Source organism: Drosophila biarmipes, chromosome 3R, assembly GCF_025231255.1.
Source record: "Drosophila biarmipes strain raj3 chromosome 3R, RU_DBia_V1.1, whole genome shotgun sequence".
Taxonomy (NCBI): domain Eukaryota; kingdom Metazoa; phylum Arthropoda; class Insecta; order Diptera; family Drosophilidae; genus Drosophila; species Drosophila biarmipes.
The window spans coordinates 22,400,298-22,425,056 of NC_066616.1; the positions used below are offsets into that span (position 1 = coordinate 22,400,298).

Sequence of the window (24,759 nt, forward strand, 5' to 3'; positions counted from 1 at the left end):
GCTATTATTTTTAGTTTAAGGAAACATTAAAAGTATGAAAAGTTTGGTCGAAATCAAAAGAAACTGGAGGATGAGATTTGGTTAGAGGATTTTAAGGAAAATCAAGTGATGGCAATGGACATTAAGGTGTATACACTTGGCCTGCGGAAGTTCTTATTTTTTGGTAATGGTAAGTAATTGCAAAGATTAAATGTTCAGTGGATTTCAAACACTCCATTTCCCAGCTTTAATCGAGCATTCTGATAAAAGAGAGTCAACGTTGTTCGTTGCGCGAGAGCAGTTTGAATCCAAGCAGTTTTGGCGCCGCCCAGTTTGAGTTCAAGCAGTTTGGCGCCACCAGGATGCGACTGCCAGCTGGCGAAAAAGCATTGACGGCGACCTGGTCACACTGCTGCACACACGGTCACACCAGAGACTTTTCGAGGCGTAATTTACACTCGAAACATTTGACAAACTTCCAACAAAGGGATAAATGCAACAGCAAAAGCATCGCTTGAAATATGAGTCGAAAGGGAGCGAGAGAACAAAATGATATATCGCTGATCATTGGGACGCTGCCCAAACGTCTGCAGAACAAAATCGCGGCCAGCTGCAGCCACGCAGCAGCAGCAGCAGCCACAACAACAACAACGTCGTCGGAGGCGGAGGCGGAGGCGGAAAACGCTGAGAATGCGGAGCCAGTTGCTCCGACGGCGATCGCCTCAAGGCCAGGTGAGTGTGTGTGCGGTGTGAGTCACGATCGGGTCTATAGCCACATCTCCCGATTTCACCATCCAGCCACCAGTCGCCACATCCTGAGCAATGCAGCCACTGGGAAACCCAGTCCCCAGGCCCAGGCGGCCCATCCCGTTTTGGATACCAGCGGGAAAGTGGCGCGCGAGTGCGGAATACCGGGCATCCTGCGAGTGGCCACCTCGATGGGAGGAGCACTAGGCGGAGGAGGAGGAGGTGGCGGAGGGAATAAGAGCGGTCAGGGCAAGGGAGGCGGCGTACACAATGCTCGTCGCAAGGGTCGCAACTCGCATCTGGGCAAGGACAAGGAGCACGCCGCTCCGCAGTCGCCAGTGGCGCGCACACGCCTGACCACCGAGCATCCGGACTGGTTTGAGCCCCTCTTAAGCCTGCCCCATGCCAAGAACATAGTCCATCTGTACGATCAGCTTATGGTTCTGAATCAAAGAAATCTTATACTGATAGTACGTATATATAGAGTAAATCACCTAAGAAATGCATTACTCATCAATGAATTCTCTTCTAGAACTGGAAGAACTTCTGCTACATTCATGGCCAGCTGCAGGACGCCTTCAAGCAGCTGCTGCTGGAGCAGCTGAAGTTCGTCTGCGAGCACAAGGTCGATGTCTTCTTTTGGAAACTGCTCTTCTACAATGTGCGGGATTACCTTAAGCGGCAGCAGTCGGATCAGGCCCACGCCCATACGCTCCTGTTGATTGAACAGGCCACCAAGTTCTATCGCCTGGCTTACGAGAAGCTAATGGCCAAGTGCGTGGCTTCGTCGCGCTGTGAGAGCGCCCTAAAGGTGGTGGCCCAACGGCTGCTCATCTGCCTGGGCGATCTCTCGCGCTACCGGGTAAACCATGTCAAGGCCACGGACTACATGGAGGCGGCCAAGTACTATCAGCGGGCACAGGAGCTGGTGCCCGGCAATGGAGCACCCTATAACCAGCTGGCGGTCATTTCCATTTATCATGTAAGAGGATTCGAAGCAACATTTTGTATCATTTATAATCTTAATATTCCTTTCAGCACAAACGCTTTGATGCCGTTTACTACTATGTGCGCAGCTTGCTGACTTCCAACTCGATTCAGACGGCCAAGGAAAGCCTGCTGGATCTGTTCGACGAGATTCGGCGCAAGTACGAGGAGACCGAGATGAAGCAATCGCCCATGCACTATGCAGCCCCTAAGAACCAGAAGTCCAAGCAGATGCGCAAGGAGGTGTGGATCTATCCGGACGGAATCAGGCGCTTGCATCGCACCGATGATAAGGGAAACAAGGCGAAGGGCAATAAGGCCACCGTGGCCGAAGTCACTCGGTACGAGGAGATGCCCCCGGAGGAGCTTATGCCGCGCATAGTCTCCCTGTATCTATACTTGATAGGCAAGCTGTATACAGGCACAGAGTAAGTTAATTTTTGGGTGAAAGTGAAAGCTGAAAACCGGTGTATCACATAACTCTGAAATCATTCACAGTGTGGACTCGTTATACCCGCTGCTGAGAAAACTGCTGATCCAAATGGGCGCCGCGCTCAAGCACGAGAACCTGTTGTCACGCTCCAAACTGCTGAAAGTAGTGGCACTCAATTTGTTCGTCGTCGAGCACAACAAGCGAAAAAGTATGAACGATGATAACGCCTAAGCATGGTTAAAATTAATTTCTTTGTTGTTGTGTAGCGTCACGACGCGAGATGCGTTATCACAGCTTTAATTTTGCCAACTCATTCTTTGGACTCATGCTGAAGAAAACAAACCAGTTGCTGGCCGCTTTTGTGGAGGATTCTAGCAATATCCAGTGTCTTCCTGAAGAAGAGTGGGTTTGAAAATTACTCTCATAAGTTTTTATTTTGACTTTCTCTTTGTTTTAGCTTCACCACCGTCAACACTTATCTGCAGTATGTCAAGGTTTATGTGCATTGGCTGAGCATCAATGTGGACGTGTGGGAACCAGTCAGGACAGAGGAGTATGTAGCATGTCTCCAAGCCTAATTGCATTATATAACATTTCCTTGCTCCACAGACACTCTTTCATCGATTGCTGGGCTGAGCTTGGTACCCTCTTTGAGTACATTGATTGCCTGCTGGGAAAGCAGAAGCTGGAGAAAAAAGAAATCGCTTTGGATGAGGACATTGCCCTTAGCGGCTTTAATCCATTGGGTCGGGAGCCGATGAGCAAGGATTGCCTCAAACGCGGAACGGAACGCCTCCAGTTCTTGGAGCGCATACGAAGGATTGCACTGTTCCAGGACTATTATGCCCAGCATCAGGAGGCGCTGCAGCAGTCGCTGGACTCTAGCTTCACCATTGAGGATCTAAACGCAGCAATGAAGAATGCCCTGGAATGCTTTGACGCCGAGAGTTGTGGTCTGGCAGGGAATCCCGCCAAGATGCAAAACCATGCTGTTGAGGAGATGCTGTGCCCTTCAACCGATGCCGATGTTTCGCAGTTGTGCAAGCTGAAGAAGGAGCTCGAGGCCAAGGCTAAGGTTAAGCAGATATGCACTAGCAGGCTGGAGGATATCCTCAAGTTCGTGGACACCAAAATTTACATCGAGGTGCGTCCGCGCTACCTTCTACCCGATACCAACTGCTTCATCGACTGTTTGGAAGACTTTGAGAAACTCTCCACGGAGTTTAAGCGCTACACTCTCATTATACCGCTGACGGTGGTCAAGGAACTGGATGGTCTCTCCAAGGGCGTTAAACTGGACTCGTACCGCAGCTCAAAGCAGACGCAGCGCATCCACCATTTCGACGAGGTGTCTTCGCGCGCCAAAAAGTCTTTGGAGTTCATCAAGTCGGCCAAAAGCAATGTGAAGTAAGCTTTCGTTGGTTTATTTTTCCGAGTTCAGCAGATAATTTATAGGTTACTGATTTCCGATTACGTTTTTTATGGCGATTAGCTAATTTAATTGTTTTCATTCCGGTTGAAATTCTACTGCTGATAATGTAAATGACCTTTTCATTGTTATGATGACAGAAAGACTAGTCATGGTTGTTCGACAATATTTACCCTGCTGATCATTGCTTATCGAACTCATTTTCCAGGTGTGCCACCACAAAAGGCTCGTTTGTTAATGCCTCGGTGTTCGCCCTAGTTGAGGAGGAGTATCTCTCCAATGACGACAAAATTCTGGCCACAGCTATGGCTGTATCGAAAACGGCCAGGTCTGAACAATGCACAGGTGAGCTTGTTTCATTTTTCCTTGTAAAAGCTAAACTAATATGAAATCCATTACAGATGGCAAGTGTTTTATTCAAACGGAACTGGTTCTAATAACCACCGATCGCAATCTGCGTGTGAAGGCTCTTTCCCGGAATCTGGCGGTCAGTGCTTTGGACGAGTTCCTTCAGTGGGCCAAGGACTGCCGCGAATCGACCTGAAAGCCTTTTTCTATCGCGAGTGGACCGGCTAACAATGTAAACGGACTCGCCCGTCGCAGGATGCGGTGCGGAGCGAGCTCGAGCTATTATATTACCTACATTATACATAAATGACTATGTAAGTCGGGGTCGGCAGATGCAGACACATACGCTGGCCGCGAAAATACGTACACGACGTGGGTTCCTGAGGACTGGACACGGGTACACAGGCGCGGATGTTGAGGTGCTTCCCCGTGGTGGTGCTTTGTCGGAGCACATCACGTTGGCTTCCGATAATCTAATTTGTTTTTCCTCACTTCAAACTTATATTTTGTGACTTTCGGAATAATTAAATCACTTTGGATTGTTGTTCAATCGCATTGGTTGTTATTGGTGGGATAGTCATGTTATAGTAAAGAAGCTTTTTTTAGGATTGTTAATAATCAAAATAGTTAATAAAACCGCAGAGGAATATTTTAAAATAAGGTTTTATTTAGATTTAAAAACTTTAATACCACAGGACCACCTATATTTTCATATCATTTATTGCATCAGTGTTTAGTTTATTTGAAACTAGTTAAACGGTGTACATTACATTTAGATTGTGTTGCTTTGCACTTGGTATCCTAAATATGCTCTCTTTGATGTAGAAATATAAAATCTATGCAGTATATGCAAATCTAACAATCACATTCGATTAAAATCTAACATTACAAGCGACAGATAAAACAGACATCAACAACAACAACTACAGCTCGTTGATCATTTATCATTGGGCATCGACTCCGTCCACATGGGCATTAAATGCCCCGCGACACACATCGGTTTAGTGATTTTTCAAATCGAATATTTCACGCAGCAACGGCTCCACCTGGGATGGGTTAACATTCAAATAGACATTTATAATGAACTTGTTCAGACGCTCCACATCTGAAATCTTTTGGATTAGCTTGATAAACGCGTTCCTCGCCTCACAGCCGGAATAAACACTCTCCAGATATCTTCGCAGAAGATAATAGTAGGAATTCTAAGGGATAAAAAGAGGTGTTAGGTTTATAATTTACTTGTATACATAAGAAGATTTATAGGACCCACCTGTTCCAATCTAATCACGTCTTTGTGTATCACTCGTGATCGAGCCGAGGTAAAGAGGACAATGGCACACATGATCAGGATAATGTTCTCGTCCATGCGCCACTTCTCGTCAAAGGTTGTGATGAACTTCTGGTGCTCCTCGTAGATATTGCCCTCGGCGAACTTGAGCAGGTCAGTGCGTATGTTGCCCATGTTCTCTTTGGTGTGGGGTACCTGTCGAGTACATTATTATTATATTATACCAATATATATATATATCTTTCATCTATCTTACCTTCCAGGAGTTGCGATCGTCGTCGTAGATCATGACGGAGCGCATTATCATCATCTCTGTGCAGCCGCCTTTGAGCAGGGCCACCTGGTCCTCCTGGCACATGTCACGGAATGCTGTTATCTTCTTGGCCATTTTGATAAGCCTCTTGATGGCCACCGCCGTCAGATTGATCAGCTGCAGTAGCTTCGGGTTGTGGCGAGTGTCGTCGGGCTGTCGATGACAAAAACAGAGCGCACAGGTGGCCATTATAATCGCCCATAATCGTAAAGGCTTCTCCCTGGAAGGTGACTCAATCGAGTGGCGGTGGTGGGGCACCGCTTATCATAGCGCCCAACACCTGGCTGCTCCATATTTCGTCAAAATTGTATCGTTTTTCCTAATTAACAATACTGAAATGTGCTAATTGCGATGGGGCGAAAACGGTAAACAGTCTAAGCGACAATAAAACGGCCGAATCGACGGCTGGGAGACTCATGAGCGCCTGCTGGTGCTCTTGATAATGGTTGATAATGCCACAATTGGCACGCCCAGAGGCTGATAAAGCCACTGTCTGCCCTGCTCTTGGCACAGCAGACGCTCTGATTGCTGGAAAGCTAGGGTGCCTCAATTTATTGGGGCAGAATTCGCGGAAGAGGTGAATCATGGTTGGATACTTCGGATGGGACCCCTAAGGTCTAGTGATAATGTTGACACATCTCCAAGCATAAAGATAGAGCTGGCTATAAATATATGTATCTGGTTTGATCGAAAAATAACCACATTTGTGTTTACATAGTCAGCTAGAAAAATGAAAACTTTAGATTGAATGGGGTGTTTGTGTGGTTTAGGGTCATAGCTTAAGGCCGGTTTTCTTAGTCAAAAATATAAAAGCTTTCGCTGGCGTTGATATAACTTCAAATTATTTTTAACGCTCTTTAAGAACTAAAGGAAAATTGACAGCAAGTTCTATTAATTTGATTCGTTTACCACGAGTCACCCCATTTGAAAGTGTGTTTACATTTGGGAGAGGCGCATTGCTGGGCACCCAGAAACTGGCCGTCGGAGGAGACTCGGCCCACGGGCCATCATCGAGATACGCACTGAATCACCGAGTGGCCACCAACTGCCAGGTGCCGAATGTACAAATATATCGCGCCGCTCGCACACTCCGATTAGATAAGCCATGGTGCTGGGGCCATAAATGAAAGAACGATAGGCTAATACCGTAGGGTTGGTGGTTACCTTAATGCGATCATCGCCCATCATCAGGGCACTCAGGTCCTCGTCCACGGGATCGTAGAGAGCCTCGCTGGCCAGGCGCAGCTCGCGCAGCTTCATCTTCTCCGCCTCGTTCAACTCGCGATCCACCTGCACGCTGGAGGGGGCGATAATGGGCTGCTGCAGGTGCTGCGGTTGCTGCCCATTGTTGCCGGCTGCATGGCAGCCTCCGTAGGTGGGCTGACCGCCACCCATGTAGGACATCTCCTCCTTGACCCGCGAGGCAGCGTGCTGTATGCTATTAAAGGCCTGGTACTCGATGCGGATCACCTCGGAGAGCACAGACTCGATCGAGTTGATGCTAAAGTCGCTGTCCAGGCTGGGCTCGTCGTTGTAGTTGGTCTGCATGAAGGTCTTCAGATCGAAGTCTGGCGAGTTGGCAATGTAAGGCAACGGATGGCTACTCGATGTGCTTGGCTGCTCCCCAACGCCGGGCGAGTGGTACTGCAAATCCACGGCAGCGGGAGCATTCGGCGAAATTGGCGGGCTATTGCCCAGCATGCTCTGGATGACGGTGTCCGTTCGCTCCGCCGGCGGAGCAGGTTTCACCGCTGGATCCTTGTCCAGCAATGGCTTGCGCTCTCCTGTCTGCTGGCCTGCGTTTGCTCCACCGCCGCTCAGGATGCGATTAAGGATGCGCAGGGCCTCCGCCGGGGTATTCATGAACTTATTCATAATGTCGATGGCATCTTCTGGCGAGTGCATCAGGTTCTGCATAAACTCCACCACGTCCGCCGGTGAATCAACTATCTTTGAGATGATTTCCACTCCGTCCGTAGGTGAGCTCATGAACTTGGTGAATACTGCATAGTTAAATAAGTATATAATAAACAACATGTTACAAAACAAGATAGTCAATGCTCCAACCTGTGAGCGCATTAAAGGGCGAGTTCATAAACTTGGAAATGATCTTGAGGGCGTCACCTGCAACGATTCAGGGTATCATGGGTTAGCGGAGAAGGTCACACGCCTAGGAAAGTGTTAGAAACCCACCTGGGTAGTCGATCAAGTGGGACACCAGCCTTAAGGCATCCTTTTGTGAGCTGATCACCTTCTCCATCACCGAAATAGCCTCCTTCTGGGTCCGCATCAGCCGGTTTATGGCCTGCGAGGCACGATCCGGGTCGGATACGATCTGGTCGACGATCTTCTCGGCGGTCATCTGCAGCGGATTGACCTGAGTGCTCGTGGATCTGGCCTGTCCGCCGGAGCACCCGTTGGCAACGCTATCAGCCGAGCCGCAGCTCTGCGAGTCCTGTGATCCCGAGTAGAGCTCCAGGTTGCTACTGCTGCTGTCCGCCGGCGCCTTGTGGTCACCTCCTTCGCCTTCGCCATCGTGATCCCCGCCATCCGTGCCGTTCTCCATGAGGCGACGCTTGGCCCGGTTCGTCTCGATCTTGCGCCGCTTGATCAGCTTGTCCTCCTCGGACATGATGTTCTCGCTCTTCATCCCGATGTCCAGGCACTTGCGCAGGCGGCATTTCTGGCAGAAGCGGCGGGTGACCACTGTGATGTCGCAGTTCTGGTTGAAGGGGCAGGTGAACTGCTTCTTGGCCAGCGCGTTGCGCCGGAAGAAGGCCTTGCAGCTCTCGCAGGTGACCGCGTTGAAGTTGTAGCCCAGCGCCTTGTCCCCGCACACCGCGCAGTTCTTCGGCGGCGACATGTCGACGGAGGCAGCTTTCAGCTTTCAATTAGGGCCCTCTGATTGATTTTTTAATTGCCTTTCCTGGTATGGTGGAGCAGCTGCTGCTGGCGGCGGAGGCAGAGGAGGAGGAGGCGCTGGGTGGGTGGCTGGTCACTTGGGTTGGCCCAGGTGGTGTGTGGTGTGTGTTGTGGGGCAGGCAGGAAGTGCGCGAATCAAAACAAGTGTCCGCGCGACAGCATAGCAGTTAGTACCCACGTCAAACGCACGAATTGCACGCAGAATTCGGCAGCTCGCGTTATCACCACATATTTTAATGAATTACTGTCCGTCCGAGCGCTCCAGCCCAATCCCAATAACAACAAGCGACGTGCCCGGGCGAATGGCAAACGCAATTATGAGACGGGCACTGGACAAAAATGAACTCAATTCTGATTGAATAATAAACTGTGGGTATATATACAGTTCAAAGCAAAGGCAATTAATATGGGTATTTAATGTAGTGGCTTTATGTCTAAAAAATTAGTTCCCTTATAAATATATTAAAAAAAATGGACATTATGTTTCCACTATTGCTTATGTTCAGCTAAGGATTTTTCTGAGTGCAACAGCTATTAGCGATAGTTATCGGTCCTGCCAATCGATATTAGTATCGAAGCTGACAGCTGGAGAATATTTTTCCCAGAAATTAAAGTAAAGTAGAAATTATCAATTAAAATGAACCGAGTAAAGACCACGCAGTCCAAGACGGGCGAAATCATCGCCTACAGCGAGGGTGCCATCAGGAACAACATATCCGCCGTGGAGTACTGTCGCACTTCGATGGCCGCCATTTCGGGCTGCGCTGCGGGTAATTGGAACCAATTTATGGTGTTTCAGCTAATTTACCAACCTCATTTTCAGGTATTTTGGGCCTGAGCGGAACCCTGGGCTTTCTGTTCTACTTCCTGTCCGTCTTCGTGCTCTGGATCCTGGTACTGCTTAAGTCGGGCACCCAGTGGCGCAAGTTCTTCATCAACCGCAGAAATCTGCTGACCAACCAGTTCATGGGCGGCCTTTGCACCTACGTGCTCTTCTGGACATTCCTCTACGGCATGGTTCATGTGTATTAGCGCATTTACAACAAGTCAAAACAAACAAACAAACACATATATAGCGAAATAAACATAGGATCTTTGGTTTAACACAACCCATCAGGTTTGTACCGCCGAGGCGGCCGCTGCCGTTCCGGAGCAGTCGCACCAAGGCGTTTTATTTACATCACAATCGAGCAAAATGTTGAGAATGGTCACCGGCACCTGGTCAACGACCATCTCGTGCACCTTGAGTATTTTGTACTTGACATTGTCCAGGCCCGTCTTGTGGTCCCGCTTGCGGGTCATCTCCTTCTGATTGAAGCACTTCTGGGTGTCCCGCTTGCGATGATGGCGGTTGTGGATATGGCTGAGAAATAATAGCACACATTAGACCTAGTGACTTGTTTGTCGGAGAGCAGTGCCTCACCTAAATGTATCATTAGTGCCAGTCTTAATGTTCTGTGGCCGCGTCACCTGGAGTCCTGCATCCCGGATGCGCACAAAAAACTCATCGTCCTCCAGTCCCCAGCCCCAGTACTGGTTGGACATGCCGTTCATCTGCTTAAAGTGCTCGCGCCGAACCAGCAAGATACCTCCGACAAAGTTATCGTAGTGATACTTGGGATGCAGCTTGGGTCCGGCGATGTGCAGGGGACCCAAACTACTGGGATACTCGTACAGCAGATCGTTGTTCATCGGCAGCAGGTCCACGTCGTGCATGGCTATGTAGTCGTACACATCGCTGGCAAACTGGAAGCCCACGTTGATCAGGGAAGCGCGATTGAAGCGGAACCTGTCCACCTGGTTCAGCACGAAGATGTGGTGCGCTACGCCCTGGCGCCGCAGGAAGGTGGTCATGTGGGGCACGAACTGGAGGAGCTCCTCGAATCGATCTCGGAACGGCACCAGCAGTGCCATCTTGTGAACGGACGCACCGTGGTCATGTGGCTCCTTTCGCTTCTCCTCCAGCGGCTGCTTCTGCAGCGTCGATCCTCCACCTCCTCCGCCGCCGGTCAGCCTGCTAAGCGGATTGGACAACGGGCACACGCAGTCTATAAAAAGAGCGGTTCCGGATCAGTATTTATAGCAGGTCCTCATATTTCGCATACGCACCTGAGCCCAGCGGCATGAAACTGAGCACCGCAATCCCGCCCAGGCAGAAGGACAGGCCGCAGACGAAGAGCCAATTGACGGTGGATATATTCACCATTGGGAGGAGCTTCTACTTAGAGGTCCAGGGGCTTGAACGGATTCTTTCCATAAGCGGAAAATGTTGTAAACTTTTGCTGCCGGTTGGAAGTATGCCCGCAGCCGAACCGTCAAAAAATACCAAAAGTCGAGATATATTCGATTACTTGATTCAAAAACATCGAACTCTCATAAAAAATGGTAAGCAGTAACGTATTTTTAAATAGCCTTTGTACCTGTCTTATATTTTAGTGATATGTGTTATATTGCAGTAGTTTCCTGCTATGTAAAAAATCTTCTTTAAGTATTTAAAAATTAACATTATTAAATTTGGAATCCTTTACTGCACTTCAAGTTACTTAGTTATCTGACTATTTCTTATTATTTCACTTTTATGTCCCTAGAAACATCATATATTTTTTTTATAAATTTAACCACAAATTTTGCATGGCCCGCCGCAATTGATTATTTTAGATTCAATAGCCATTATTCCCATTTCTTCAAGTAAATAGTCCCCGTGCTTACATTTCAATAAAAAGCGTTGTATTTATTTATTAGATTACAAAGAATAGCTGCATATAAATTATGATAAGGTATGGAAACACAAGAGCTGTTCTTAAAAGACATATCAAATAAATAAGATCTAAATTAAAATTTATTTATTTATTTTTAAAATTAAATACTTAGGGCTACAACTATCTTTAGAGATTATATAAAACTAATTGTTATGCGTATCCATTCAGCGTGGTTCTGAAGAGTACGGCGTATTGCTAAGGCTCAAGTGACTGAAGATCCCGGCGTTTCGTTCTATTCTACGACCAATAAAGTAATCACCAGCGCGGCAGCTGGCAGTTAAAAAAATAGTTTACAAAGTTAACTCCTCTTCGAGCTGTGCGATTTTCAGTCAGTCGAGCAGTAGCCATAGTTATCTGCGGTTCCGTATTTAGTTTCCGTTTCCGTTTCAGTTTCAGTTGATCTAAAAATTCTATGTAGACTACGGTTTGGCCACCTCATCTGCACCTGACCCTGGTGCGAGTTTCAGGTGCAGCGGGCGAAAAGTACAAATTCAATCCGTTAAAACTATGCAATTCGTGCGTTCGTTTGTAAAATTGCTATAAAAACTAGTTCGTTCGTTTCTCCACTCTACACGTATTCTTTTGTATATAAAAGTATGAAAGCTTGGAATAGTTCATAGAAGATACAGTTTCTCAACTCAACTCAACTCAATTTGATTCAACTGGTCCGATGCCATCCGATGCGATCTCATCTGATCTGAAGATCTGATTCGATCGATCGATTGATCGGGTTGTGCGCGTGTTACAGGACGATTCCGTTGCTCTTGCAACAAAAGAAGACTAGAAGCAACAATTATACACAAAAATAATAATGTTTAAAATAAGGTGACTAAAATACTATAAAAGCGCATTGGAGAAGAGTGAGCCGCCGGCTGGGGCAAGTCTAGAATCCAGTCCGGCGGCCGAATGCCGTGGCTTCGTAACGCCATTGATTGCGATCCGGTTCCGGAATATTATATCGCCATGCGTACGCATTGTGTGTGCTGTTGGGGGTGCTGTGAGAGTCTCCTGAAAGCGATTGTATGGCGGCGGGCACAATGAACGACCTTACAAGGCACGCGCTACGTCGGCTGCTGTGGTGGCTATATGTCCTGTCACTAGGGTCACAAGCCCAAAAATACTAGTACACATACAAATAAGTAATCGTTTTAAGTGAGCGCGTCTAAATTAATTGCACCTATACTATGTATACAGTACAATATCACTGGTTGCTTCGTCACCGTAACGTAACCTAATCCGAAACAAGTGGGGGCGTAATCCAATTGAAAGAGTGCGTGTGTCGGCAAACCCAAATTAACACTATTGCATCTGGTCCTGGTCGTGGGTGCAGGTTCAGGTTCAGGTTCACTATTGCTTTTGGCTTGGGCACCTATTCTATTCTATTCCGATTTGCGCTTGCGATTTCGGCTCTCAAGATTCTGTATCTATCTGGTTTTGTGATGGTGGATGGATCTGGTATCTGGTGATCTCTATTGCTATTGCTGCTAGTTGGCGAGTGGTGCTATCTGGGCTGGTTGGTTCGTCGGTTCGTGATTGTTGTCTGCAGTGCTTAAGAATTAGTTAAATTATATTTAGTGAGCATGGCTGGTGGTTCATCTCTTGCGTCCCGACGCCACGGCGGCCATCACCTGCTGCATGGTGGGCTCGGGGACGCACTGCTGGGGATCGCACTTCATCTTGCCGTCGCCGCCGCAACTGAAATGGATGTGAAAACCAGGTTAATTATGGGGAAGTCCATTGATTTAATTTGGGGGAAAAACCAGTGGTCACTGGCAAAGCGGTCACCACTGATTTGGATTTCCCAATTCTATTCCACTTACGTGCAGCTGATGCAGGGACCGCTCGTGGACTCGATCTGCTCGCCCACGCGGTAGGAACGACCGTTGATCAGGCAGCCGGTGTGCTTCACCGCCTCGCCGTGCGAGTAGTGGAGGAAGTGGGGCGGCAGGGTGGTGCTGGTGGTGGTCGTGCTCGTGGTGATGTTCAGCACGGCGGCCATGGACACGGGGCACTCGTAGCGCGGGCAGCAGAAGCCGGAGATGGGCTCCTCGTGGCAGCCGGCGATTGGCGGCGGGCACGACTGCTGCAGACAGATGATGTCGCTGCGGAAGCAGAAGCAGAAGTCGCAGGGATCGTCACGTGGAATCTGCTGGGCGGACACGTATAGCTTGCCGGCGTAGCGGCAGGTTCCGGGTCCGAAGACCTCCTCCTCATCGTACTCGTCCTCGTACTCGGGAGCGTGGCCGTAGGGTGGCGGGGTGATGGGCTGCTGTTGCTGGCTGGCCACCGTCGTCGTCGATGGTGCGCTGGTCACAGGGGCCTCTGTGGTGCTGGAGACACTCAGTTTGGCGGTGGTATTCTCTTCATCCTCATCGCCAACGCGATCATCGATAGCTGGCGCCTTGGTGGTGCTGCTGGGCAGGTGTGGGAACAGTGGGTGGCCAGTGGTGGGAACGGCCTCTTCGCTTGGCTGCGGAATCTCCGAAACCACGGCGGGAACCTCAGGCTCCTCTGGCACTGGTTTCTTGTCAGTCTCCTCCTCAGTCTCCTTGCTCTCGTCCTCCTTGTCGGCTGCTTCCGTGACTGGAGCGTGCTCCTCCTCGGACTCGACGGACTCCTCGCCCTCCTCGGTGGAGTCCAAGCTGGGCTTCACAGCTGGCACTGGAGTGGTCTTCTCGTCAACCGACTCGGGCTGTTCAGTGGGCTTCTCAGGCACCTCCTTCTCCACCTCTGGCTGTTCAGTGGCCTTCTCTGGCACATCCTTCTCAACCTCTGGCTGTTCAGTGGCCTTCTCTGGCACCTCCTTCTCCACCTCTGGAGCTTCTGTTTCCGGCACAATCTCAGATTCTGTGACTGGAGATTCGGATGGCACAGCTGGCGCTGAAGTGGGTTTCTTCAGTTTGGCATCATCTGTGGGCTCGTCAGTGCTTTCCTCAGCATCGTCGACAGCTGGTTCGGTGCTCTCTTCACCAACGTCCTCTGAAACAGAAGGCTTCTCGCTGCTTGGCTCCACATCGAAAACAGAAGGAGAAACTGGAGCAACTGGAACAGGACTCTTCTCATCATCCAGAGGAGCGGATGTCGATGGAATCTTTTCGTCATCAAGAGGAGCTGCTGTGGCTGGAATCTTTTCATCATCGAGAGGAGCTGCTGTGGAAGGAGTCTTGTCTTCATCCAGAGGTGCAGCAGTAGCTGGAACCTTTTCTTCATCCAGAGGAGCAGATGTTGCAGGGACTTCAACGTCAGCCTCGGGAGCAACTGTAGCTGGGATCTTGTCTTCATCCTGAGGAGCTGCTGGAGCTGGAACTTCCTCAGCATCTTGGGGAGTCTCAGAGTCTGGAGTCTTATCAGCATCATGGGGACCGGTTCTAGCTGGAATCTTATCAGCATACTGGGGAGACACAGTTGCGGGAGACTGGTCTTCATCCTCAGGGGATTTGGACGCAGATTCTTCGGCGGCATGGGGATCGATAGTCTGCGACATAACTTCATCCATGGGCTTCGTGTCGATGTCAATGGCAGAAGGCACTGAAGGAGTGGTGGAATCATCAGTAGAATCAGCGGCAGGCGCCAATGGAGCCTCGGTTTTGTCTTCTTCCTCATCTTCTTGGGCGATGGGAGAATCAGTGGACACATCGATGGATGTCTTGGTGTCGTCCTGGGGAGCAGACACCTCCTTCTCATCAGACACCGGTTGGACAGTGGTGGCATCCTTAGTTTCATCGTCCTGAGGAGCAGGTGAAGCTGGGCTGGCAGCAGTAGTGACATCAATATCGTCCTTCTTCTGAGATGGAGTACTGGATTCCTCCTTGGTGGGGACGGCAGTAGATGCTTCCTCAGTGGGTCCAGAAGTTGCCGGGGCGGCCTCATCAATTGGTTGCTCTTCAGATTCTTCGATGATGGGCTTCGTTGTGACCTCCACTTCCTGTACTGGCTCCTTTTCAGTTGATTCGGGAATCTCAGAAGCCGGAGCGCTGGTTGGCTTGATCTCGTCTCCCTCCTCCTCGGCAGGGGAGGCAGAAGTGGCTTGTTCCTCTTTTTCGATGTCTTCACCAGGAGCTGGGGCCGATGTGGAGGAAGGCACGGCCTCCTCAGACTCAGGTTTCTCTTCTGACTCCTTCTCGTCCACGGGCTTCTTGTCTTCAGTCTCTGGGATCTCTTCAGTGGAAGATGGTTCAATATCAGAAGGCTTCTTGGATTCATCTCCTTCGGCCGCTGATGGAGAGGCTGTAGTGACTTCTGGGCTCTCGTCTTCCTCACTGGAAACTGAGGGAATCTTGTCTTCGGTCGGAGCAGTGACATCTTCATCGGCTGCGACAGGGGCAACGGTTGTAGGCTTCTCGGCTTCAGTTGGCACCTCAGTGGAGATTTCGGGAGTCTTCTCAACTGGAGCCTGGGCTGTGGGCAAGGGCAGCTTGTCTTCGGGCTGCTCATCAACAGTTCCTTCAGTCGATGGCTCAATTTCTTCAGAAGATTCGGTGGATCCCTCCTCGGAAGCCTCAGTGGAGGCAGCCTGAGTTTCAAGCTTATCTTCTGGGGTGGCAATCTTGGTGGGACCCTCAGTAGATACCTCTGTGGGCTTCTCCTTCTCTTCCTCAGACGACTCTTCTCCAGAAGGTTTCTCTTCCTTAGATGGCTCCTCTCCAGTTGGTTTCTCCTCCTCGGGTTTCTCTGCCTCAGTTGGCTTTTCATCCTTCTCAGAGATAGGACCAGCTGTGGTGGCTTCTTCGTCAATTTCAGCAGATGGGATCGAGGTAACAGAAGGTTCCTTCTGGTCAACAGGTGAAGAAGCAGTAGTTTCGTCTTCCTGTTCAACTCCAGTCTCAGTAGATGGTTTCGGAATCTCAGCAAGGACCTCCTCTGGCAGTTTCGGGATAGCGGGCACTTCATCAGCGGTCGTTGAAGCTGTAGTGGCACCAACCGATTCTTCTTCCTCCTCTGGGGTCTTGGCAGGAGCTTCAGGTTTCTCTTCTGGAGCCTCAGATGGAGTAAGATCGGTGGATGTTTCCTTATCCTCTTCTTCAGAAGAATCTGGAATTCCTGTGGCTGTTTCGCTACTAGTTTCCTTCTCTACATCTTCACCAGGTTTGGCAGAGGGAGCAGAAGTGGCGGTGGGTTCCTCATCGGAAGTGATACTGCTCGTTGGAAGCTTCTCATCAGCAGGAGCCACGGTTGCGGGCACTTCAGACTCAGGAGTTTCCTTGCTCTCATCAGAGGCAGGAGATTCAGTGGATGGTGCCTTAGACTCATCCTTAGCAGGAGCAACAGTGGTTGCACGATCAGATTCAGGCTCGATCTCATTCTCAGCAGAGGAAGATGTAGAGGTCTCATCGTCAATGGGCTTCTCTCCTTCTTCGACTGGTTTCTGTTCTTCTTCAATTGGTTTCTCTCCATCCTTGACTGGTTTCTCTTCCTCCTCTTCCTTTGCTGGAGCTGGGGTAGTAATGGCGACAGGCAGTTCCTCTTCAAGGATATCCTGGGGCAGCTTGGGCAGATTGCCCTCCTCTTCATCGCCAATAGCCGGGGCAACTGTGGTGGCCTTTTCTTCGGCCTCGACAGTCTTCTCAGTGCTCGGTGACTTGTCCTCATCAGCAGAAACAGGAGCAGGAGTAGCGTCACCTTCGATTTCATTGTCAGACTCGGATGTCTCATCAGAGGTTTCCTTTTCAACCTCGGCGCTTGGTTCAGTGCTGATCTCAGCCTCAGTGGAGCTCTCTTCGTCGACTGGTTTCTTCTCTGGTTGTTCCGGAGCGAGTGTGGGTAGTGGTGGTCCATGGAGGTCTGGCTTTTTGGTGCTAACTTCAATTTCGCTTTCAATTGGGACAGAGGTTGGAGGAACAATATCTTCATCGCCGGTTGGTTCAGTTTCAGCAGCAGCAGTCTTAGATGGAGGAATGGTAGTGAACTTGTCAGATTCCTCAATCTCATCTCCAGTTGGGAAACTGGTCGAAACTTCAGGAATCTTGTCGGACTCAGGTGCTTCGGTGGATGGTGCTGGTTCCTCGGCCTCTGGCTTTTTGTCGAGATCAGCAGTATGAAGTTCAGTAGAGGCTTCAGGGGTTTCCTTCTGTGGCTGAGTGGTGCTGGCAGGGATTTCAGAATCTGGGATGGGTTCTTCCTCAGTTGGTTTCTTTTCATCAACTGGCTTGGATTCTTCCTCACTTGAAATAGGAGTAGAAGTGGTGGCCAATTTATCTTCAGCCTCCTTCTCAGCATCGTCGGCAAACTGGGCGGGAGTGGATGCCTCTGGCTTCTCAGTGGATACCTCGAATTCATCCTCTGCTTTCTTCTCATCCTCGGGCTTGGGTTCCTTTTCAAGAGGTTTCTGGGTGTCCTCATCAATTTCACCCGCAGGAGTGACAGCAGGCTTCTCCTTCTCTTCTGTTTCTTCAATTGGTTTCTTATCCTCCTCGGATTCTTCAATTGGTTTCTTATCCTCCTCAGATTCTTCAACTGGGGTCTTATCCTCCTCGGATTCTTCAACTGGTTTCTTATCCTCCTCTGATTCTTCAACTGGTTTCTTATCCTTTTCGGATTCTTCAACCGGTTTCTTATCCTCCTCGGATTCTTCAATAGGTTTCTTGTCAGCCTTAGCAGTTGAAGATTCATCCACCTGGGTGGGAACAGAGGTCACAGGCACTATTTCTTCCTCGGGCTTGACATGAGAAAGAGGCTGGTCAGTAATGCCAGTGGGCATGCCGACATCCTGGGGAATTTGCTCGGTGCTGATCTCGGAGACATCCTCGTCGATCTTGTCCTGAGGCTTGGCAGTGGAGTCCTGTTCCTTTTCAGCACTTTCAGTGCTCTCATCGCAGACGTAAGTGGGACAGCAACCATCCACCAGATCAGCAGCCACGGTACATTTCTCCAGGTTTTCGGGCAACTTGCACTCCATCTGTTGGCAGGCCACCAGACTGCTGATACATCTGCAGGAGACGTCGCAGGGAGCGGTGGCGGGCACGACAGTGTTGTTGGCATAGGTCTTGCCCTCCACCAGGCAGTCGCCTTCTCCAGGAATAACAGCGGGCAGATCCATGTCGGGCAGGGGTTCGGAGACGGAGCTCTGATCCTCGCCACTTGGTGGCTGGGTGGGTTTCTCTGCCTCGAAGTCGTTGCGATTGTCAACCTTAGCAGTGCTGGATGGGGCCTCCTGGGGCGCTGGAGTGGTCTCCTTAGATGGCTCCTCTTGGGCAGATGGCTCTGTAGGAGCTCCCAATTCTTCCGTAGAGTCCTTGTCACCAGCAGGCGGCAAATAAACTGCGGGTGGCTTATCTGTAGCGGCTTCATCGCTTGTTTCGGGTTGACTAGTAGTGGCTTCGGCATCGACAGCAGGTGGCAGAATATCAGACTTGGCTGGCAGATCAGTGCTTGTCTGTGCATCTTCCTCGTCCTTGTGATCCTTGTCTGCAGGCTCCTCTTTCTCAACGGGGCTAGCAGTTGAGAACTCGACTTCAGCTTCCCCAGCCTCAGTTGAGGACTCCTCCTTAGCCTGCTCGGTGGTTGGTGTCTTCGCAGTTGAGCTTTGGACAGAATCTTCGACTGGCAGGTCGGTGGCATCCTGTTCAACCTCTTCGGATTCCTTGTCTTCGGTGGCACCGGTTGCCTCCTTGTCGCCAGCTCGGACAGGTGCAGCGCTAGTAGTTTCGTCAGAAGCAACATCGACACCTTCGGTCGAGGAAGCAATTCCTGGAGCACCGGTTGAGCTTGGGAGCTCGCCCTCTTCAACTGGCAACTCGGTGGACTCTTCTGCGGCTTGGGGCTGCTCTCCCAAAGTCTTTGGTGTGGTGGCCTTAACGAATTCTTCTTCGGGACTGACATCTTCAGTTGGAATGGGGGTTCCGGCAATGGGTTCTTCTTCAGTCTCAGCAATTGGCGTTGTGGGTTTGGCCAAGTCTTCTTCCGCTGGAGCTGCAGTGGGTGTCTCTGGTTCTTTCTCGGCTCCGGCGTCGGCTTCAGGAGCTGGAGTGGTGGCCTTGACGACCTCTTCGTCGCCTTCGCTGCTGGTTTCTTCGGCAGGTGTGATTCCCTTGACGATCTCGTCGTCGCCTTCACTGCTGGGCTCTCCGGCAGGTGTGGTTTCCTTAACGATCTCCTTTTCGGGCTCACTGCTTGCTTCTCCGGCAGGAGTGGTTGCCTTAACGACCTCCTCCTCTCCTTCTCTGCTGGGTTCTCCAGCAGGTGTGGTTTCCTTGACAATCTCTTCACCTTCGCTGCTGGATTCTCCGGCAGGAGTGGTAGCCTTAACGATCTCTTCTGCTTCGGTGCTAGATTCTCCGACAGGGAGAACGATTTCATCTTCGATGCTGGGAGGTACGGTTCCAGGGATGATCTCCTCCTCACCTGTAACGCTGGCGTCTCCAGCAGGTGTGGTTCCCTTGGCAATTTCTTCTTCTCCTTCGCTGCTGGCTTCCTCTGCGGATTCGGTGGGCTTGGCTGGTTCAATATCGTCGATTGCTGATGGTTCTGGAGTGGGCTTGCCTTCTTCCTGCTCCTCACTTTCTTCGGGAGCTGAAGTAACTTCCTCGTCGTCTTCACCCACAGTCGGAGCAGAAGTGGGTTTGACTTCCTGCTCTTCATCGCCGCTGCCTTCAGTAGGCTTGGATTCTGGTTCCTTCTCATCGTCACTTGCAACTGGAGCGGAAGTGGGCTTGGCTTCCTCTGGAGTTTCCTCTGGAGCTGTTGTGACCTTGACATCCTTCTCTTCCTCACCGCTTCCCTCCTCCGCAGACGCGGGCTTACCCTCACCCTCTTCCTCGCTGGTTGGTCCGGCAGTCGAGGGCTTAGCATCCTCTTCCTCCGTTGATGTCGCAGTGGTGGCCTCGACGGCTTCCTCTTCAGGACTGGCCTTGGGAGGAGCAGAAGTGCTGACCTTAATGAGTTCATCTTCAATGATTTCCTTCTTGGGAACTTGGGCAGGCTTAGATACATCCTCTTCGCCGCTACCCTCAGGCTCCGGGGTGGTGACGATCTTGACGATATCCTCCTCGGCGGTTTCGGTGGACGACTCCTTGACCTCCTCTGTGGACGAGGGCACATCGATCCTGGAATCGGAGGGAATGCCGGCGGTAGACGACTCGGGTTCGAAGGAGAAGTCCTTCTCGTCCTTGACGTGGACTGGAGCAGCGGTGGTTACCCTATCCTTCTCTTCCTCCTCTTCATCCTCAACCTCTCCGCTGCCCAGCTCCGCAGCAGGACTTTCAGTGGCAGTCTCCTTCTCCTTCTCCTGTTCCTTCTCATCGTCGTCGATGTGCTCTTGCAGGTCCACATCCTCCTTGGGGATCTCGGCGTGAATGCCCTTGGCTGGCACCGAAGTAACACTCTCAGGCGTGGTGATCTCAACGATTTCGGTGGTGGCACTGTCATCCTCGCAGATATAGTTGCTCGGACAGCACTCGCCCTCGGCAGCTGGCATCGCTTTGCAGGACTTGCCGTTGGCGGCCATCATGGGCACCTCGCACTCCTGGACGGCGCACACGATATCGCCGCGCATGCAGTAGCAGTGCTCGCAGGCATTCTTGCCCTTCAGGGAGGCTCCGTCGGCGTAGACTTCACCATTGTGGATGCAGTCCATGGTCGTTGGTGGCGTCATGGTGCTGGCCAGGATGAAGCCAGTGGTGGGGCGCACTGTGGTGGTTGTCGTGGTGGTCGACTGGTCCACAAAGTCCAACTCGTTCTCATGGTCTGCAGAAGGGAATTTCATATGTGAGTTACGATTTCCTTAGATATTTCTTGTCTTTCAACTTACCACAACTATAACGCACTGGGCAACAGGACCCCTTGTTGTAGATGGGCAGGCAGCCGTCCACGTGCAGGGTGCACTCCTGCATGACGCACTTGGTCTGGTTGTTGATGCAGTAGCAGAGCTCGCAGGGCTTGTTGGGGTTCGATGGCACCTGGGCGCCCTCGGGGTAGAACTTCTCCTCGATGCTGCAGCCGAACTTCTCGGGGATGCTCAACTCGGTGCCGGGCTCCGGGGAGTGGTAGGGCACATCCACGGGCACTGCGGTGGGAAGGAAAGAACCAATAAACATCTGTGGCTCGAGAGCACTTCCCCATGAGAACTCACCTTCTGGGCAGGTGATGATGGGACAGCACTGGTCCTCCCGCTTCTCCACGATGCAGTCGTGGCCAATGGGCTTGGTGAAGGGGCAGACGCGCAGGTAGCACATCAGCATGCGGTTGTGGCAGGTGCAGTTCAGACACGGCTCATTGGTCATGATGCGGTCGCCCTCCTGGTAGTGCGCATAGTTGTAGTAGCAGCCCTCTGCAAAGAACGAAGACATGTAATTCGAGAGTGAACTCTAGAGATCTGGGCCGCAGCCCGTCTGGGAACCCGGTCCGCAGACAATGCTTTCAAACTCTTCTCCAAACTGGCTAATAAATTCCAGGCATTAGTTATGCAAGCGGGGCATCTCTACTAAGCTCCCATGTGATTCTCCTCGCGATGTGTGCTACTGTGTCGTCCGGGCCATAAATCGGGGGCTTAGCGCCAACAGGCAGTTGACTGTCATAATATACATACGTGTGGCTCTATGGAAAAATTTTATTGCTCATCAGTGTCGTTAAACAAAAGTCAACTGTCGCTGAGTCTTAAAATATGCGCACGTCTGGCGTCCGTTTCTGGCCAGTGCCTCCGAGTGGCTGCCTAATTTAGTGACGTCCACCCGCAATAAATTTCACATCACATCATTAACACGTTAAGAGCGCCAGTTTACCCGGCTACTGTGAAGCGGCTAGACCATTTTTTGATTGAAATCTTTGGCTTTGGGGCTGGGTCTTTGGGCCTGGGTCTCTGCGCTCACGCGTCCCGCATACCTCATAAAAAAGGCAGCGCTTGTTTCTTTATGTTTCCCAGTGTCGCTCTTCACACCTCGGTTAATGCGGCTTTATGACGACGATTGGCTCGATAATTGGGCTCCGATTAGCGGCTTATGTCAAGTGGACAGGCTGTTGTGTGTAATTAACCATTTAGGCCTCGAATCAATCACATCAAAATCGATATCATTTAATTATAATAACGATTAAATACAAATAAAGCTTGATAGCACTTAAGGTAAATGGGAAATTGGGATCCAGGGTTCCATAAATCGTTCACTTCCGCATTGTTGAGCGAAAATGTAATCACCATAAAAACCGATCTGAATGCACTTTTATTAGGCTCCTGTTCTGCGATGGTTATGGCTGCCAGTTAATCAGCTACCATGCTCAAAGACTGTGTTGCTCTCGGTTTATTTTTTAGACTTACCCGAATACTGTTGGATCTCCGTGTATTCCTGAAGCGGGGCTGCAATGAGAAAAGGCAGAAGGAATCTTTATTATTTAATGAAATGCCATACTTGCAGTTCCCGCCATTACGGCGGGAATTTTACGATGGCCATATCCGTTAGCCATCGCCATCGTCATGACCATAATAAATTAATTTATCCATTGCCGCGAATGCCGAACTCTAATTGTGCCAGCATGCAATTGAAATTGGCCGGGGAGCCTGCGTAGGCCAAATCCCTCTGCCTCTCCCTCTCCAAAGCCTTGATAGCCTTGTCCGGCGTGATAACAGGGTCTCGAAAAGCCAAGAGCCGTGAGCCATGGCCAAGAGCAACACCAAATTGCAGCAGCAGCAGCGGCAGCAACATCTTGGCCTTTGTATGCGTGCAACGTGTTATTACCACATAATCAAAATGCAGCCTGGCTTGGTTGCAACATCGCAGATCCAGGCATTAGAACCGGGAAAAATGGCACGTAGTGGCCATTCTGGCCAAGAGACTTGGCTGCGTGTGTCCCACACAGCAAACTGCACACTGGCCCCCTAGGAAAAATGGCTCAAACAAATTGTCTAAGCTGACAGTTGGCCAGGAAGGCCAGATGTTGCTGCTGCTGTTGCTGTTGCTGCTGCTGCTGCTGCTGCTGCCACTTGTTGCTGCAGAAATGATTTGACAAATTGCTGTTTTATGAATTGCTGCTGCTGCCGCTGCTGCTGGCGGCCTCAACTTTGATTAATTGCGTCTAGTTGAAGGGTTGACAATTTCTCGAATATTTCACATTTTAATTTCCGCATACTCAGGGTGGCCAGCCGAAGCAATGACTGGGCTATTTGGCCGCCGTTTGCCATCGAGATCCACATTTAAATCGGAGGCAAAGGCAAGGGCAATGCCAGGCGAACCTGGCCCATACAATTTGGCAACAAATTGCTGGCGAAACAACAATGAAAATCCTAACGGCAAGTGCTCATAAGCATGAATTTGGCCGCGACCGAGGCTAGAATCCCGACTCCGAACGGCAGCCACAAATCAGAGTAGCAATTTCGAACTGGGGAAAGCCAGGGGGACAGAGACCAGGGAGCTGGCGAAGATGGAGCCGCCATCTCACTCGAAGCTAACGGATGTAAATTACATTTTATGCGGTAAGAACAACAACACGACCGAGCGAGCGAGCCTGGCAACGCATAAAAATTCACACATTAACTGTTAAGGATTGCCGGCGAGGGACCGGGATTGGGTTGGGGCTGGGGTTGGGGATTGGGAGCTGGGAGCTGGGAGCTGGGCCTGGGAGACGGAGTCTCACCACTTGACCGAACTTGAGCCGCTTGGCAGTGCGAAGAATTTGGCTGCGGACTTGGCAATGGGAGTCAATCATGTGGCCAGCAAGCCAAGCAAGCCAAGACAATCCCCAGTTGCCGGGCAGACCGCCTTGTAATGCAAACTTATGCAACAATTTTGCAGTGCGCAAGTGCAACAACTAAAACAAGCCACATATACATCATCTTTGCGATGGGGACGCCTGAGTTGCCGGCGAAGATGATGATGATCATGATGACTGTGGTACACATCAAACATGCTCGTGTCGGTCCAACAAACAGAAGTCAGTCAGTCAGTTAGTCAGTTAGTCAGCCAAGTTGCTGCTGCTGCTGCTTGTGCTGCATGTTGCTGGTGTTGATGTGGATGCCACAACATGACACTGACCGAAAAGAGGCACCATAGTATTTTCTATCAAGGGCAATAAAAATACTCTTCAAGTAAAAATGTTTTCAAAAAATCCCCAAGAACTCGTTTTTCGTTTGACAAGGGTTTCACTTTTAAGAAATAACACCAATTGTTTTTGATTTAAATTGTTTTCTGTATTATTTTTTTGTAAAATCAAGAATATTCCTCAAGAATTTGCGTTCTTTTAAAAGAAGTTACTGAAGTATTCGCGGCCTTTTTAAATTCCCCAAGAATTAGCGTTCCTAGTTTAAGATAATCCGTTCTCTGTTGTCTTATAAGATAACTTTCTTATGGTTTTCAATGGGTTGACAAACTCTGCTTTTATACTGTTTTTTTTTTTCGCAGTGCAACAGCAGCAACTTGGCTTCTTCGTGTGCTCAAGCAGCCAAGCAGCGGGCCAGGAAAAAGCCAAAGTTGTTGGCGGCTCTCGGCCGAGTCGTGCATTTTGTTTATTCTAGGAAAGCGCGCGCGCACCGCCTCCGCTCCTCCTGCCCCGCTGCCAGCTCCATCCGTCCCACCTGCTCCCCTTGGTGCCCCCGATTGCGCCGATTCCCCACCCACCTGACCATGGCCATGG

At 50.3% G+C, this 24,759-nt stretch overlaps 5 protein-coding genes across 6 annotated transcripts in view; 2 read left to right on the top strand and 3 right to left on the bottom strand.

Moving 5' to 3' along the window:
• The first annotated feature begins 371 nt into the window (after positions 1-371).
• Positions 372-4,473, top strand: LOC108026199 (telomerase-binding protein EST1A). Its single transcript, XM_017096991.3, has 10 exons — positions 372-711; positions 778-1,196; positions 1,259-1,708; positions 1,765-2,141; positions 2,212-2,354; positions 2,413-2,548; positions 2,604-2,699; positions 2,756-3,553; positions 3,784-3,920; positions 3,977-4,473. Exons 1-10 carry the CDS (start codon positions 501-503, stop codon positions 4,117-4,119), a joined length of 2,910 nt encoding a protein of 969 aa, XP_016952480.1. The 5' UTR covers positions 372-500; the 3' UTR covers positions 4,120-4,473.
• A 152-nt stretch (positions 4,474-4,625) lies between these two features.
• On the bottom strand, positions 4,626-8,740 carry LOC108026389 (nuclear hormone receptor HR96). The gene is made up of 6 exons (XM_017097311.3): positions 7,718-8,740; positions 7,592-7,648; positions 6,689-7,527; positions 5,468-5,677; positions 5,194-5,406; positions 4,626-5,125 (listed from the first exon to the last, which is right to left on the bottom strand). The coding sequence occupies exons 1-6, from the start codon at positions 8,385-8,387 to the stop codon at positions 4,925-4,927; spliced, it is 2,190 nt and encodes a 729-aa protein (XP_016952800.1). The 5' UTR covers positions 8,388-8,740; the 3' UTR covers positions 4,626-4,924.
• A 265-nt stretch (positions 8,741-9,005) lies between these two features.
• On the top strand, positions 9,006-9,555 carry LOC108026459 (ER membrane protein complex subunit 6). The gene is made up of 2 exons (XM_017097399.3): positions 9,006-9,216; positions 9,270-9,555. Exons 1-2 carry the CDS (start codon positions 9,084-9,086, stop codon positions 9,476-9,478), a joined length of 342 nt encoding a protein of 113 aa, XP_016952888.1. The 5' UTR covers positions 9,006-9,083; the 3' UTR covers positions 9,479-9,555.
• Positions 9,541-10,774, bottom strand: LOC108026457 (beta-1,4-galactosyltransferase 7). The gene is made up of 3 exons (XM_017097398.3): positions 10,556-10,774; positions 9,870-10,494; positions 9,541-9,809 (listed from the first exon to the last, which is right to left on the bottom strand). Exons 1-3 carry the CDS (start codon positions 10,650-10,652, stop codon positions 9,560-9,562), a joined length of 972 nt encoding a protein of 323 aa, XP_016952887.1. The 5' UTR covers positions 10,653-10,774; the 3' UTR covers positions 9,541-9,559.
• Positions 10,775-11,151: 377 nt separating this feature from the next.
• The window catches only part of LOC108026247 (titin), a 38,947-nt gene continuing 25,339 nt past the window's right edge, over positions 11,152-24,759 (bottom strand). The window contains exons 3-8 of one of the 2 annotated variants that reach the window (XM_050888940.1): positions 22,451-22,489; positions 21,272-21,469; positions 20,951-21,205; positions 14,405-20,886; positions 13,026-14,368; positions 11,152-12,900 (exon numbers count right to left, since the gene is read on the bottom strand). In XM_050888940.1, the coding sequence (XP_050744897.1) occupies positions 12,798-12,900; positions 13,026-14,368; positions 14,405-20,886; positions 20,951-21,205; positions 21,272-21,469; positions 22,451-22,489 (8,420 nt within the window). In that variant the 3' untranslated portion in view covers positions 11,152-12,797. Of the gene's footprint in view, positions 12,901-13,025; positions 20,887-20,950; positions 21,206-21,271; positions 21,470-22,450; positions 22,490-24,759 lie in introns of both variants that reach the window. The other variant, XM_017097089.3, reaches the window with a different exon arrangement.